The sequence below is a fragment of the Coffea arabica genome, chromosome 7e (genome assembly GCF_036785885.1).
Source record: "Coffea arabica cultivar ET-39 chromosome 7e, Coffea Arabica ET-39 HiFi, whole genome shotgun sequence".
NCBI classification, from domain to species: Eukaryota; Viridiplantae; Streptophyta; class Magnoliopsida; order Gentianales; family Rubiaceae; genus Coffea; species Coffea arabica.
Window position 1 is genome coordinate 7,816,698 of NC_092323.1, and position 16,389 is coordinate 7,833,086.

Consider the following 16,389-nt stretch of genomic DNA (forward strand, 5'->3'; position numbering starts at 1 on the left):
TTCAAATCCAGACGGGTGCGTCGTGCACCCGTTTGGTCCGGTGGTGGTTCTGTCCCCATCGGTCCCCATAGGCTCAGTTGAGCCTCCCCGTAGATAGAGTAGGAGTAGGAGTAGGGTTGACAATTGACAAAAAAAAAATAAAAATAAAAAATAAATGTAAGACAATAATATAATAAATATAAGTACTAAAGTATTACTAGTAACAAGTAAAAATTTACTGTCAATATATATACACTATCACAATTAGATTAATGATAAATGAGCAAATTTTGAATTTTGAATTTAAATTTTACATATGTATTATATATTTTATGATAATAATATATATACTGACAGTATATAAAAGATTGATCTAAATTTATTTACACATAAAATCAAATAATTACTGCTAATACAGTGTGTTTGGATAGAATATTATCTGAAATATTATTTAGAATAATTATTGTAATATTTTTTGTGATTTGATATATGTGAGATAAAAAGTGGTTGAAAATATAAAAAATGAATTAAAAATATGTTTATGATGTAAACAAAATATTAATTTGAGATAAATTTGCAAATTGCTGCTTGGGGGCCCGGGTGACTGGAGGTGGATTTTGGGTTGGATTTCGGATTAGATTTGGGTTGCGTTGGAGATGTCGCTGACAGCAGGCGAGCGCACGTGACCCTTCCGATGTGCTGTTGGGTCCTCTCGGTCGTACGTGTTCCAACCTCCAGGGCAGTAAATTCAACTGCGCCCACATTCTACTATCCTATTTGCATTTAATGGGGCAGTTTACTTCAAGCCATTCTCAAGTTACCTACTAAATTACCTACTCAAGATAATTTTGGTCGCTTTAACTAATTGGAAGTTAATTTAATCAAGATGATCTAATATTTAGTAATCCTCTTTAGCTCATACTTGATTTACAAAATTTATACAATTTGTCTATCGGGAAAGTTTTGATACGTTATTGCGTGTTAGTAAAGCTTTTTTTTTTTGGTAAAGTTTTTTTTTTGAAGCATTTTTTTCTGGTAAAGTTGAAACGTTGCAGCAAAACAACTAGTCTGGGACAATATGAAAAAAAAAATAGAAAACCTATTTTCCTCTCCTATAAAAAGTAAGAGTTCATTTGCAAAAAACAATTGAAATTTATGATATAAATATAAACATAAGAAGGAGAAATGGGTGTCTTGCATTTGTTGTGCGGTCTTAACTTTTGTGATTGTATTGTAAGAAACTAAATGGATTGCAAATTTTGACCCATAAAATAACGATATGATATGCAGCATGATTTGGGAAAAGGGTAGTGCAACTGCTTGTTTGAGATTTACCACAGTGATCCTACATTGAAGATAATTTTCTACTATCACATATATATATATATATGTGTGTGCTAGCAACAAATGTAAAGGTTTTTTTTTTTGCTACTTTAAAAAAAATCATTACTACTGATAAATGTGTTCGGTTTAATCTTTACGGGGTCTGACTAATCCCCTGCGGCCCGGCCAAGCGCCCCAGTCCGGCCCAAGCACGATATGTGCACGAAGGAATCCAGCAAAGCAAAGACTCGAACTTAGGACCTATTGGTCACTGATGGAATGACATCACCTACAAACTGCTTATAAAACATGTGGTTGGACTACATTTTACGGGAACAAAAATATCAGGGAAAAGGAAAACGAAAACATATATTCTACACTGCTACGAGTGCAAATAGATAACAGCAGAAGAATGAAAAATCAGTTGTTCCAGGCTTCCAGCCCCTGGTTTGAGGAAGAAATCAGTGGCGGGCTGAAACTTTACATCTCCAACTGATTCCCTAACACTTCTCAATTATCATAAGTTTCTGGATTTTTAGGTCAGTTTATCCCTTAAATTTTTGGGCATTGCTGTTTGCTAACTGCTGATTGTCACTGCAATTGGTTATTGCTTAAATTTGCAGTGGTACCTTTTTGTATCCTCTGTTTTTCTTTTGTATTTGCTATTCTAATGCAAGCCCATTTTCTGTATCGAATGAATTTCTACTTAGTAAGTTTGGTCTGGTTGGATTCTGTGGTTTAATGGTTGGATTTTTACAAACTAACTGTTTTGGTTTCACAGATTTCTGTTGTGAAGGTCAATGTTGCACGCTATATCTGCGCCCAAAACTTGTACTAATATATCTTATCCAAGAAGACCCTGCTTTCATCTGCGGCATTTAGCTCCAACAAGGCTTCGTGTTTCGGCTTCATTGCCAGAATCCAATGGGGTTAAAGTGGAGTATACCCCATGGCTTATTGTTGGATTGGGAAACCCCGGAAATAAATATCACGGGACACGCCACAATGTATAAACAAGTTCATTTCTTTTTTGGGTGGTTGTTGTGCATTCCTGATAATTTCGTGCATTATTTGTTCAAGTGCTAAATACCATTTTGAGCATATGTAATCTGTTTTGTTTGTATTAGGTTGGGTTTGAAATGATAGATTGCATATCCCAAGCAGAAGGCATTGTGATGAACACTATACAGTCAAAGGCATTGGTGGGAATAGGTGCTTATGTTGCTCACTACATACTCGGCAAATTGTCTGAATTAGCTTCATTCTATACTCGTAGGGCAGTTTATATGGCTGCTCAAACCTTTTTGGCTTAATCTATGCAGGTTCTATTGGAGAAGTTCCGGTCTTGCTGGCCAAACCTCAGGCGTACATGAACTATAGTGGTGAATCAGTATGTTCTTCGACATTTGTTTTTAATAGGAGTATATGTATTCTAAATTGTCCAATGTATTGGTACTTGGTTCTTTGGACAACAATTATGTATGAATTTCTACTTTTACTATTATTCTTGTTGTATTTGATTTTGAAAACCCAATATGATTGAACACCAGCATAATTTATTAGCTGCAAACTTTTGAGAGTGGCTAACCATTGCAACACAAGGATAAACTCAAACAACATTGTTCTTCTCAGTTAAAGAAATATCTTATAATATATTTCTGCAACAAACCCCGAAACCAGTTTGACCCTTTGTTGTAGCACTCAAACAATCACTCGAATTTTTAAGGTTAATATTTCTATGTGAGAAAATGTTGGACACATGTGACCATAGATTTAGATCTTGCTTTGCACTGTCAATAAATTAGCAGCTGCATAAACGTTGAAGATATCAATGGTCAGCATATCTTTTATGCAGTAATATTTCGTTCCTCATCAAGTTTTTCTCCCTATCCATTTGTGCAAATTAACATCTTCCTATTGTGATTGGACGTTGTCTTTAAACCCCTAAGCTTGACTTGCTTTCTCTAAATTGCACCCTGCTCCTTTTACTTGCTGTTTGCAGTTTGCTTTGCTGCTTTAGATTTTCATAGCAATCAACGACTGCTTGGCAACTTAATACAGCCTTATTAAAATTGTCTAGATATCTGTTTCTTATTCTACTCTTGATGTTCTGAACTGTTATCTTTCACTTCATATGATTGGCATCAGAAAACCTGACTTTCTGCTTAATTGCTGTCCTGCGTCTCAAGTAATTAATTGCTAGATCATTGTTCATTCTATTTTTTACTAGGTTGGACCACTTGCTGCATACTACAGAGTACCTTTGCGCCACATCCTACTGGTTTGCATTTTTTACCATGTGCTATTAACATTTTCTGGTTAATGTGGTGTGAGATTGATGATGCATGTTTTTCCTTTCTAACGAAATATTTCTGAGCCATCTAATCATTTTGTAGGTCTATGACGAGATGAGCTTACCAAATGGTGTTTTACGGCTTCAACCCAAAGGAGGTCATGGTCATCACAATGGGTATAGTTATTGGACAATGATTTATAAAAAATAAATAAATAAAATTCCAGATAACTAAAATGTTATTGTCACACTTTGTGTCAGTTGACTTTATTTAATCTCCTCACACCTCGGAGTGCATGTGTGGTTGACTGAATTCTTCTTTTTTCAAGTAAAATATATGTGCTTGTAAATTGCAAGCAAATGAAGTTCAGATTATAGAAGAGAAGACTAAAAAGTTAACAGTCTCTAAATGCCCCAGTTATGTGTAGGCTAACAAGTCATTGTTGTCTCAATTGAAGTATCACATATTTCATCTTAGAATTTTGACTATTTCCATTTAGCTTGGTCAGTAACACATGCTCATTTAGCGGCCTAAAATGCCATTCTACTTGATGGGACTTCGACCCCGATAACCAGCTTCTTTCTTAAGCTTGAAGAGTCTGCTAGCAGTGCGCCTGTTTGCCATGTTGGCAATTAGAAATTTTTTTTAGGCAACTAGAAATAGTTCTTTGATTTAAACTAAACACCTGAATTTGGTGAAGAAGTTGCTGACCATCAATGTGACGGTCTTCAGTTCATCTTAAATGTTGTCGGTAATCACTTTGTGTACTTGGACATGGTGTTAGTAATTAGCCAAGTTGTAGGGCATTTTTCTGCATTTAGTTTATAATCATTCAGAAATAAGGTGTGTTGCCTTCATCTTTCCCAATACTTGATTGATTAGTTCATATTGCATGTGTAAATATGTAGATAGACACTCTGTTCCTGTATCACTGTTATGTGAATTAACTGAGGAATTTTCTCAAATATTTTTTATTTGCATTTTCTGATATGACGATAATTATCCTTGTTGAGCCCTCAAATCTAAATGTTGGAATCTTATCATGTTGCTGCTATCAAAGATCATATATATTCTGTTCTAAGGCTCAATATGTAGCTCTTTCGAAAAAAAGAAAGTCTTACTATGTGGCATGCTTGCTCTTTCTGCATTACACTTTAACTACCTGTCATTCTTACTGCTGAATTAGGATAGCCACAGTTTTTGCTTTTCTGTCACAGGGTGAAGAGCGTAATGGAGCATTTGGATGGCCGTCGCGAATTTCCACGGTTTTGCATTGGTTAGTATTTTGGATTCCATGCTTGTGGTAATAACATACTTTTGTCCTAAGCTTGAGGTCAAACTCACGTTCTCTTGTAGGCATTGGAAATCCACCTGGTACCATGGACATGAAGGCTTTTCTACTTCAGAAGTTCAGTACAGTGGAGCGAGAGCAGGTAAAAGATTTTGTCAGCCCTATACCAAGGATTAGGTTGTTTATTCTGTTACGAAGAGCATAGTGTTAAAATGGACTTGATTCCTCATTAAAGGTTACATATGACCATCCCCCTTACGGTATACTGTAAAGTATAGGTCTATAATGCTAATACACTTTCTGTTCTTTCTGGGATTTCCCCATAGAAGTACTGCTCGTCTGCTGCTGAATTCGTGGACCGGAACGAAGATAAACTTTAAGTTGTTGCAGCTATGTATCAACTGTACATTTGCTTGGAGCTAATGACTTTCTTTCATAATTTGCAGATAGACGCAGCGCTGGAACAGGGTGTTGAAGCTGTTAGAGCCCTGATCCAGGAAGGATTCAACAGTAGAATTACAAGATTTAATCTTGGGCAGAAATACAAATATCATAAAGTATAACACAATTGAAGCCAACAAATTTTGTATAGAGATGTCATCTAGCAGAATATATTGTAGGAAAAGCTGTCAATTGAGACTGGACTCTATTTGGAATCAGCTCCAAAAGTAACTTTATACATGCAGGCTGATGTCTCAAGTAAATGGATTTCAATAGCTTTGTTTCTTACTAGCATCTCTCTCTCTGGTACTTTTGTCTTGTAAACCTTGTCCGCTATTTTCCTTTGAGGTCTGTAACGAAGACATAAACATTCATCCAACTGGCACCCTTTCAAGGTATAAGACACTTTGCCGAAACAGTGAGATGCAATCTTTCATTAACGTACAAATCAAGAAAACCTTTGTAGTTACTTATTAAGATAGCAGTAGCCGGGAAGAACTTGAGCGGATAAAACAACTCTCTCACCGAAAAGAAGTAGATGTTTCGCAAGAATATGAGCATTACACAATTTTGCAGTTCATAAATTAGTAGCAAATATAACGTCAGTTCAGGTATGTTGACGTTAACAATTTTTGTTCGGCACTGAAACAGCAGCATCGCAAGTAAATCTAATCCAGCAGCAGCCATTTGTAGAGTGAACTGATAGCCGTCCTGGTACCAAACAGGGAAAGACATCCAACAAAAACAATGAACCCAAAAGGTAGTGGCTTCCCAGAAGTTAACTTCTAGTAATGCATAGGATCCTGAAAATTTGGATGTGGTAACAATTTCTAAAGCACATCGCAGGAGACAAAACTTCACTAGCTTTGTACTAATCACAAAGTACTCCTTTCTATTTCTTTTATTCCTTTTTTTTCTTTTTTTTTTGGTGGGCACATAAAAGAGATTTTGTTTCTCACTTTCTAATCTCTCAAAGAAATGATTAGTACAAAAGAAAGGAATGCGATCAAATCCCAAGTAGTCCACTCCTTAAAAAAAAAAAAAAAAAAAAAAAATATCCCAAGTAGTCCACTCTTCCTGTGATTTGGTTTGCCTTTTCCAACATAAACAGGACCTACCTAAATATTAACGTTGGGGAAAAACGTGGGGCCTCTGAATAGCCCCCCTTTTATTAGACCGTTGTGAACTCAAAACCTCTTAGAAACTCCGAAAACTGGACTGGACTACAAAATCCATCAATAAAATCTCTTCAGATTACCATCGACAATGGCAGGGACCTCCGCCTCTCTGCAACACAACCAATCTCTCACTTCTTTCTACACTGCCCTTGATCCGAACTCCTTAATCCTCTCCCAATTCTTTAATTCTGATCAGCCTCAAATGCTGAAATTGACTACTACCGAGTCTTTTTTCATGGAAAGAGGGCCGAGATATAAAGACTATGCTGCTCTCAGAGAATCAAGGCTGAGAATGAAGAGTATGCAGCAGCCAATTCTTGAAGAAGAGGAATTGATTCTAACCCCACCAAAGAAACAGGTCAAATTTCAAGGGATTTTTGCTACACCACCAAAAAGGCCAAAAGGGACATCAACATCCTCTGTCTTGACTCAATCTGTTCCCGATTTTTCATCGGCACTGAGGAAAGAGAACCGGAAGCCGCCACCGTTGCCTACTCTGCCACCTACAATGGAGAAGTCAGTGACCCCTCCGTTGCGGTCGAAAAGCGGGAACTCTGGGAGGTTTGATGGGATTATGGGGAAGCTGGGAGGGAGTAAGTCTGTGAATTCAGGGGAGAAAAGGAGTGGAGGATTGATGGCTAGGAAGAGCTATGCAAGTATGGAGGATTTGCGAGGGTTGGCTTCTGATGCAAGAAATGCTATCAATGCAGAAAACAGGGGAGGAAGGATTGGAAGAGGAATCGGCAAGACTGTTTTGGGCTATAGGCAGTTTTGAGTTTGGAGTGGGCTGCTTTTGCTTTTGCCATGATTCTATTCTTCCCTCTTCATGTGATGATTTTTCTTTTTCTGTCATTAGTTTACTTTTTGTTCTTTGATTTTTTCCGAAGGTGGATTTGACTCCTTGAGAGGGATTTGACTCTTTGACTTGAAAAGGTTTATCACCTGAAAGATTCTTTCAAGATAATTTTCTTGATGGATTTTCTACTGTGTAGGAGCAGAGCACAGTGATTTGGTGTAACATAGAATATTGGATTTATTTGTGATGATACGGATTGATTCACATAATCACATTCTTTTTTTTTTATTTTCTTATAATAGTTATTTATTCGTTCCGTTGCTAAAGAGCCGTTTTGTTCGTTTACATAAAAAGTGACTGCTGTTACCAAATCCTTGATGAGCATTTACTTACAGGTATCTGCCTCAATTAAGACCTGCTAGTTAACGTTGCTTCCACGAAAGATTATTGTTTCCTCAATTTCCACTTTGTTCGTATGGCTGGACTAGATACGGCACGTTTGTTTCCCTGTTAGATTTTCCTTTCTAGAAGTACAGGATCAGCTGTTCAAGGTAAAGTATTACCCATCACATGCAGCTTCTCAAATAGGATAAACGGGGCAAGGAAAAAAAAAAGAAAAGAAAAGAAAGGTAATTTAGCAATACAATACTTTTTACAGATTCAATAGCTTCTGTTGTAGTAAAGAGTACCCAATTTGAATCCATTACTTTCTACAAAAATAATGCCATTAGGACCGGAACAAGAAGAGAGGAGGAGTCAATTAGAAGAGGGTACATGGCCATTAGCAAGTCCATATTTAGCAGCCTTAGCTTGCACTGGAGCATATAAAGTCAACTACAACCTCTGTAATCAAGCTTTGGAGTATTTGCTGATCGATTCCAGTACCTGTCTCAAATGCTTCAAGCTCAAAATCAGTCCATTTCCCAAAAGAGTGACTCATTTCTTGTTCTATTAGTTCATCAACCATTAGGCCAGCCAATCCTGCCCACCTTCCAACCTCCTCAACAATCTCACATATCAGCATTTCAGTTTTCATGCGGAGAGGAAGTCTTGTCCAGGCATTGAATCCGGAGTTTGAATATCGGGCAAATCTCGACTCCAAATATTCAATGACACAATCAAACACAAAACCTTTTAGTTGATTTCCTTCTTTATTAATATCAAAAGCAGCAAAGCCACTAAAGTTTGTCCACATGACGCTCGCTAGCAGCTCCAGTTCATTAAGGACAAAATGACTGATTGAAAAGCCTCCATTAACAACTGCATCAGGCAGAGCTGCGTTTACGAACACCAGTTCAGCATTCAAAATGACCTCCTTTGCGTGTGTGAGCTTTCTTCCCTTCAGATGGCCATCGGCAAGGTTTATAGCGCTAAAAACTTCAGAAATGTTGTTGAGGAGATGGGTTACCGACTCTCTATAGAACTTTCCCATGCTTAATGAGCATGCAGAGTCCAAAAGATCTGCATCAGTCTCCAGTTGACGTTGTCCTTCATAGTATTCCGTAGATTCCATACCCAGATTGCACCCTGGAATTAGAAGCAAATATTTGGATAATAAGAAATGAAATAGCATTTGAGATCTTTGCTGAGTACATCTAGAAGATGTACAATTATTGTAAGTGAAACAACAGACTATTTACTGGAAATCTTTTCAACAGCAAAGAGTTTGAGAGCCATTTACTTGAGCCATCATCCAGACTACTGGAGGCAAAGCTGTCATTGGAAAAAGAGGCATCAAGAACAGATCCAGGGCTTAGATGTTCACCATTAGGTAGATATCCAACTGAAATCTTGGTTGATTTTGGTTTGGCCTGTGAAGAGAAAACCAAAATAAAGATCATAGGTGGACAATCGTCTCCAATCAAGCATGCCGTCTAACAAGGGCATGTCAACAAAAACACATTAAAAGAGAAAAAATCCTATTACATCTGAACATACATTAGTATTGGTATTAATGAGGGAAGTCACCATTCCTTCACAGAGACAAAGAAACTCAAGTCCATGTAATTGTACATGCCACTTAATTTGCCTTCCAGAATATCAAAATAAATCGCACTAGTAGCAAATACTATCTTAATATTCTAACACATTCCTGACAAATAAAATAAGCAATTCATTTAGTTATCAATGTACTTAGCCTGAAAAAGTGACCAGCAACAGATATGAAAACTGTTTTACCCTTAATGAAACGAGAATCTCTTCTGCAAAAAATGTGCACTCAAGCTAATAGTTGAATTGACTGCCAAACTCACTAATACCTACCTTCAAACAGTTTCCTTTACTCATTGTAAAAGCAGCACAATGAATTCTTCTAAATTATCAAGAACTTGTTTTGTCATACCACTTTGACTTAATATGCAGCATACAAGGCTGAACAATGAAGAAGCTGTTATCCCTCTTACTTTTTTCCCCCTTCCCCTAGAGGTATTATATGCTTGTCAGTCCAAAAAGAGATAAGCAAGAAACAAATAATCTGTACAAATATACATCGGTATTTATCTGCTTTGGATGGAGAGCAAGTCCACTGCAAGAAAGGAAGGCTTAAGTTCAATCATTCTCTACATAGACCACAGCTCTTAGCATTTCCAATTTATATAACATGAATTTTGATTGGGAGCATCTCTAAATGTAGCATGCTAAAAGTGAGTACTACAGTAGTACTAGTTAATCACATAACAAAATCATGTGCTGCTCAAATTATGTTTATTATATTTGGCAGCTCAATGAATGAATTGCATAAAAGAAATGGACGGTATATCAGAGTGAGGAATTATCTAGCAAAACCGCAGATGATAATAGGAACTTTTGTCAATGAATTTGTTCTAAATTTGTTTCAACACTCAACATGAACTCATTTTCTGCTTATTGCCATAATTCATGTGAACCCATGTCCTGTTTACCATACAAGAGTTGAAGAGCAACAGGACATTTCCTCGACAAAGAGGTACTTAAAAAGTTTTAAGTTGAGAATTGCTACCTCCTTATTTAAGTGAGAACGAATACAGAGAAAATCAAGTTCCATCCTTCAAAACCCTCTATTTATCTTATGATTAAACACGTGTGCAAATATTGTAATGATATCTGAGATAAAATATCATGTTCTCAGTACAATTATTGAGTTAATTAGAAGGAGTAATCCAGCAGGTAAGTTTCATTACAATCTGCCAACAAGAGGAATGACAAACCTGGAAAGCAGCAAAGGTTTTATCGTCAAGTTGCTGATTATCAGAGCGTAAATAGCTGTCCCTGTTATTGACTCCATAAACTAATTGATCCCAATGAGACGGTCTCTCTGTTGTTAAGGCAGATATCAACTCCTGCAGAATCACAGCAGTGGTTTTTCTAGGTGCAGTATCCCCAAAGGCAGAATCCTCCTCCTGACAAGTCAGTTCCTTTAACTTTTGTTCTAGAAGTACGCCAAGACTATCTCCACTCAAAGGAAATGATTTGAGAGAGTGTCTTTTCCCCTCATTTTCATTCAATGATAATTTCCTTAGAGTACCTTCACTATTTGGACCACTTTGATTTCTTTTTCCTTCCATATCTGCATGAATTCCTGTCTTACGCTTCATTGGGGATTTAAATGTGAAGGAGATAACATCACTATCATTCTGGCTACTATCAGCATTTATGCTTCCTTGCAGATGTGCCAATCTAATACTAGTGCAGGGTCCAATAGTTGAATGACTAGTCGAAGACCTGCCTTTCACTGAAATTGCACTAGATCTTATATTGGTTGGTTTGACCAAAGTAGAGCTGACAAATCTAGAACCTTCATTTTGCCTAGAACTATTCAATGATCTTCTTTTCTGCAGTGGAGATAAGGAATCATGCCCCCTGTCTCTGAATCGCTGATCTGTATCAAGTCGATAGATATCCTGTTTCGGTGACATCCTCAAATGGGAATGGTTGCTAATGTTTTGCTTCTGTAAAACTAAATTTGTTGTCTCATTTGTAGCATTTGCTGCTGCTGATACTCTGTTGCTCTGCACTCTAATTAACTTCGATCTTGAAGGTAACCTGTCCCTCACCTGAAACATTTGATCTTGCCCCTGCGTCTTGTGCCTTAAACAAGCTGGAGATACATCCTTCTGAAGCTTACCTTGTGGACTAGCTGCTTGCCACAGTCTTTGACCTGCTTTCTTGAGAAGCTTTATCTCTGGCATATAGTTTGCACAAGGCTGTCTACCTTCCATATCAGCAGCAGCATACAACTGGGAACCCTCTTCAGTTTTACCCTTTTCTAGCTCAGGGCAGAATATGGCAAGTCTTCCGCTCTCCCTTTCCAACATCTGACAAGGAGGATGCACAAATTGTGAGACAGATGATAAAGCCGGTTGTTGTTCTGCTGTACTCACTCCACCAAGCGAATGACCGCAGTTTGTGCAAGATGATGACTGCCCATTGAGTGGCTTAGCAGAAGTCTGAAAACACCTAGCATCTTGGAATGACTCCACATCATTTGCCTCCACCAAGAAGGCATCTGCTGTAGGAGGGTGATCAATAGCATTCGAGTAAGCAAGGGCACATTTTGACTTACTCCTCTGCAACCCAGGTTCCAAAATTCTAGTAGCAGCGCCGATAAATCGAGATGCATTCCTACCAGAAACATTTCGGGGACTTTTTACTGGAGAAACCAGTTTTTGATGATGCTTTCTCGATCTTGATAACATATGCTTTATTTGCAATGCCTCAGATCCAAACTTAGTCACTGGCTTTCTCTCACTTAGTCCAGTCTTCTGTAGCTTTTGAGGCCTGAACTCCTGTTTTGTCTCTCCTTTCTCTGCAATCAACTCCTCCCTCTCAAACCTGCCATGTCTATGTACAAATTCCTCTTTATCGCTTCCACTCCCAGACAACAAAGTCTTCTTTGACTTATCCTGCTTTACAGCAGGCATTGATTCCAAACCCATGAGTCTAGCAACCAATCCAGGAGCTCGCATTTCATTCTTTTGTGCAGTGTCACCGTTACAACAGCCCTCATTCTTCTTCATATAAGGAAATCCACCACTGTTCTCATCAGCAATCTATGTCATTCATGGAAAAAAGGGTATCCGAATAATTAGAACCAGCAAAGCAACTAAACAAGCATTCTAGGTGGTGGTCACTATTCCAAAATAATCATTAAACCAAAGCACTGAAAATTAACTGATATAGTGCATACCAAACGAAGCTTTGGCAGCTTTTCATCTACTCCAAACTTCTTTGAAGACTTTCTCAGACGAACTAACACAATTTTAACAACGAATCTCGTGTTATAACGCATATATCACAAGCATGTTAACAAAACAAGAGGTAACAAAAATGCGTTAAGACTAAAGGCTAACCTGGTGGAAGCAATTTCTTAGAAAAAAGCTTCTTCTTTGCAAACTTCCTGTTCCAATCAAATACCTGAAAAAGGATGCCGGCACACCCACCAGGCCTCTGAGGCCTCTTCTCCACAATGGCTAAAGTCGTTTGCCCTGAAATTTCACTCATTTCTCCAGTAATTCACACACTAGACCCCTCTCGAACCCAATTTTCTAAACACTATCTAAAATCCTCTTCATAAAACACCGAAAAGCTTTACATCATCCCACATTTATTCTCATGTTAGCCCAAAAATCCTCCACCCCAGTATTCAAACTTTTTCTGGTTATCACTGAACACCCCGACTTCTCATCTTCTCATCTTTAAACAATGCACCTAACAAAATACTTGCAACAGTAGAAAGCAAAGAGATAAATGGAAACAAAGAATCCCTTCTGTCTATATCTTACACTTCCAATATCTATCTTTGTCCTCCAAAGATCACATTTTTCCCCAAAAGACAGAAAGAGCGTGAAAAGATCCTAGAAGAAATACCCAAAATAAACGAATCTCAAAGATACTAACAAACAAGAATGCCGGTCAATGCTGGTGAGAGTGAACCTTAGATAACGTATAAGAAAGTTTCACAAGAAAACAGTCGCTAAACAACGGAAATTCGACCAGGTAAAGCAGACACATTTCACCTCAGCTTGCTGTTTCCCTTCAAAAAAAAATTACCCATTCGTACCCCGCCATCTCAGATTAGTGCACTAGTATTCTCTATAGATATATACCCCACGTAAGCTTTCTGTAGTTCAAAAAGATGTACTACAAGTAGTAGTTGGACATATTGGTACAAGTACTACTCTAAGTACTATTATAGAGTTGAATGTTGATGATTGATTGTTTTTTGAAATTAAAAGGGATAATCAAAGGGGACTCAGAATAGCAGGAGCAGGGAGTTGTATATTTTGAGGCCCAAGAAAGAAATGAATGAAAGAAAGAGTTTTTACAGAGATTTTAGCAGCTGACAAAAGGGAACAAGGGAGAAAAGGCTGTGCTGTGAAGGACTCGGGGCAGGGACGGTTGCAGGTAAAGGAAATCCGTCTGTGAAAACGGCTGCTCTGAACAAATTTTACTGTGAATAGGGACTGTGCCACTGTGAAGACAGGGGAGAGAGGATATGGAGGGATGAGTGAGAGTGAGTGAGTTAGTGAAGGAGAGTAGGCGTATGATAAGAATAGAAAGGGACAAGCAGAGCAACCACGCGGACTCATGGATTTGTCAACATTTACATTTCAGAGATGGGGATGGAGAAAGATGTCACCGAATGCTAACAAATGTCTTGCACTCTGGTTCGTTTGGTTGGACAACGATCCCCTTACTTTAGGCAAAGTTCGTTGTAAACTCGCATCTTATACAAATTGAAAGCCTTGGCCTTTGAGTAGAGCTTCCAATGAATCGAGCGACCCTTCATAACATAAATATGCTTATTTTAGCTCCTTCGAATTCAAAAAAAAAAAATGTTCAATCGAATTGAATTTAAGCATAATAATCGAACACAAACTTATTTCTGAAAATTCTTAAACACATATATAAATATAAAAATAAATAAATACAAATATAAATATATTTAATATTATTAATATATATTTTATTTTATTTAAAAAGTAATTATACATAAATTAGTATTATTTATTTTTTAAAACCAGGAAATGTAATTAAACTTGTTCTGAATAATATATTATTTATTAAAAATATAATTAAATTATCTTCAAACTTAAATTCGACTCATTTTGTTTAACGAGTGAAATCAAACTTTAATATTTATATAAATAAACGACTTAAAATTGATCAATACTTATAATTTGTTTGATACTTGGGTCGAACTCTAATCTCGTTTGTATAATATATGAGCAAAACTGAACAACAAGTATTTGACTCAATTTGGTTCGTTACAAGCTTTATCTTTGGGTGCATTTTGTTTCTTAAACATATAGTAAATTTTTTCCCCTTTTTGGAAGAGTAGTAACGTCTAGTAGATCATTTTTAGGTTATTGGGTGTATGTTAAAAGAAGAGTGATTAATGAAGTCTTATTGTGATGATACAAGTTATTAATATAGGTTATAGTGTACGGTGTGAATTTAACATGTCTCGTAGTTTTACATAAAAATTGTCCATTTTTTCAACATTTTTTTGTTTTTATTACGTTTCAAAAAAATTCTCAAAATTGATAGTCATGTTGTTTGATGTAACATGGTCGTTTTAAAAAAAGACTAAAATTACAATCAAATTAGAATTTTACATATTATCTAAAAATTGCAGTACTAACAAAAAATTCCATTTTAGAGTTCATTACAAAGGGAAAAGGACAAAATAAATTATGTGTCTGTTTACTTAATTCTCAATTTAATTTTAGCCGAAGGGGAGAAATTAGGCAAATAGCTTAGCTTCGAGGGTATATCTCTAAGTTGTTTTTTTTTTGACACAGGAAGTATCTCAACTCTTTGGTGGACTAATCTTCTTGCGCCTATGCACCCCGCCCCCAAGGACACGCAGGATGGTAGGAAGGACAACTCGAGCACACAACCTCAGGACTCAAAGGAGCTACTCCAATGACATCCGAGCTAGGGATGGCAATGGGGTAGTCACCCGTCCCGCGGAGGGCTAATGGGGAGGGGGAAGGGGCGGGGGCGGGGGGAATTTTTTCCCCCCACTTAGAAATGGGGCGGGGGGCGGGGGAGTGTACCCCCACCCCATCCCCCGCCCCGCCACCCGCTTTAAAAAATAAATATATAAAATATATATGTATATAATTATATATATAATATATAATTTAATTAGTTACAAACTTATGATAATGATATTATTAGTTATATGTATTATATAATGTCTATTAGTATATATAATATAATTGATATTATTAATTATACTAATAATTATATATGTGTACTAATACAAATTATTAATTGGTTATACTAAATTTACTAATACATTTATACTAAATCCCTAATTACACTTAATACAATAACATTTTTTCTTAAAAAAGCACAAGCACAATAATGAATTAGTGATTGTATTTGTGCCAAAAGTGAAAACTTGACTACTTTAGTTATATTTATTTCATCATGTTGGATTGTATTCAAATAATTTTTATTTGATTGTTTTTATAAATTTCAATTGTAAAATTACAATGAATAATAATTTGATGATGTGTTGATATTTTAGTACTTGATTATTTGCTAAAATTTAACCATAGTAAAATTATATAACAAATTTTTATTAGTCCCGCGGGGGAAGCGGGGCGGGGACGGGGGATGGGGTAGGGGCGGGGGGAGTTTGTAGGCAGCGGGGCGGGGGATGGGGGAGGGGTCCCCTAACCCCGCCCCGTTGCCATCCCTAATCCGAGCCAACCCGAGGGGCTATATCTCTATGTTGCTTGGTAGGGCATAAAATGCTGAAAAGATTTTACACGAGGAGTTATTTTTGTCCAGCAACATGCCCTCTGTGATGAAATTTTTAAATAAGAAAATGAAATGTTTTTGTTTTGTTTGGTTCTACATTTTTTAATTCCATTATCAGGCGTATCTAGGTGGAAAAGGTAAATGAACATGACTGTGAAACTGGTAACGTTACGTCTACGTCTGCCTGCTGACTTGCGCTGTCGGGATGTGGAGGTTTTGGACTTTGGAGCGTATTTTTTGATTGTATCGACGTGCATCAAAAGATAATCGGAGTTACGGGAGAAATTGTGCCACCCGCGGCTACGATGAGACACGTCAGTGACTCTATTGGGA

General features: G+C 37.1%; 3 protein-coding genes across 3 annotated transcripts; 2 read left to right on the forward strand and 1 right to left on the reverse strand.

The window, feature by feature from the left end:
- Positions 1-1,636: 1,636 nt before the first annotated feature.
- Positions 1,637-5,619, forward strand: LOC113700444 (chloroplastic group IIB intron splicing facilitator CRS2-B, chloroplastic). Its single transcript, XM_027220895.2, has 9 exons — positions 1,637-1,841; positions 2,084-2,309; positions 2,430-2,514; positions 2,625-2,692; positions 3,533-3,583; positions 3,699-3,772; positions 4,814-4,872; positions 4,953-5,029; positions 5,334-5,619. The coding sequence occupies exons 2-9, from the start codon at positions 2,103-2,105 to the stop codon at positions 5,448-5,450; spliced, it is 738 nt and encodes a 245-aa protein (XP_027076696.1). The 5' UTR covers positions 1,637-1,841; positions 2,084-2,102; the 3' UTR covers positions 5,451-5,619.
- Positions 5,620-6,476: 857 nt separating this feature from the next.
- Positions 6,477-7,470, forward strand: LOC113702127 (uncharacterized). The gene has a single exon (XM_027223133.2). It carries the CDS (start codon positions 6,595-6,597, stop codon positions 7,279-7,281), a length of 687 nt encoding a protein of 228 aa, XP_027078934.1. The 5' UTR covers positions 6,477-6,594; the 3' UTR covers positions 7,282-7,470.
- A 465-nt stretch (positions 7,471-7,935) lies between these two features.
- Positions 7,936-13,843, reverse strand: LOC113701988 (uncharacterized). Its single transcript, XM_027222917.2, has 5 exons — positions 12,630-13,843; positions 12,467-12,528; positions 10,488-12,329; positions 8,984-9,113; positions 7,936-8,829 (listed from the first exon to the last, which is right to left on the reverse strand). The coding sequence occupies exons 1-5, from the start codon at positions 12,778-12,780 to the stop codon at positions 8,108-8,110; spliced, it is 2,907 nt and encodes a 968-aa protein (XP_027078718.1). The 5' UTR covers positions 12,781-13,843; the 3' UTR covers positions 7,936-8,107.
- Between the last annotated feature and the right edge of the window lie 2,546 nt (positions 13,844-16,389).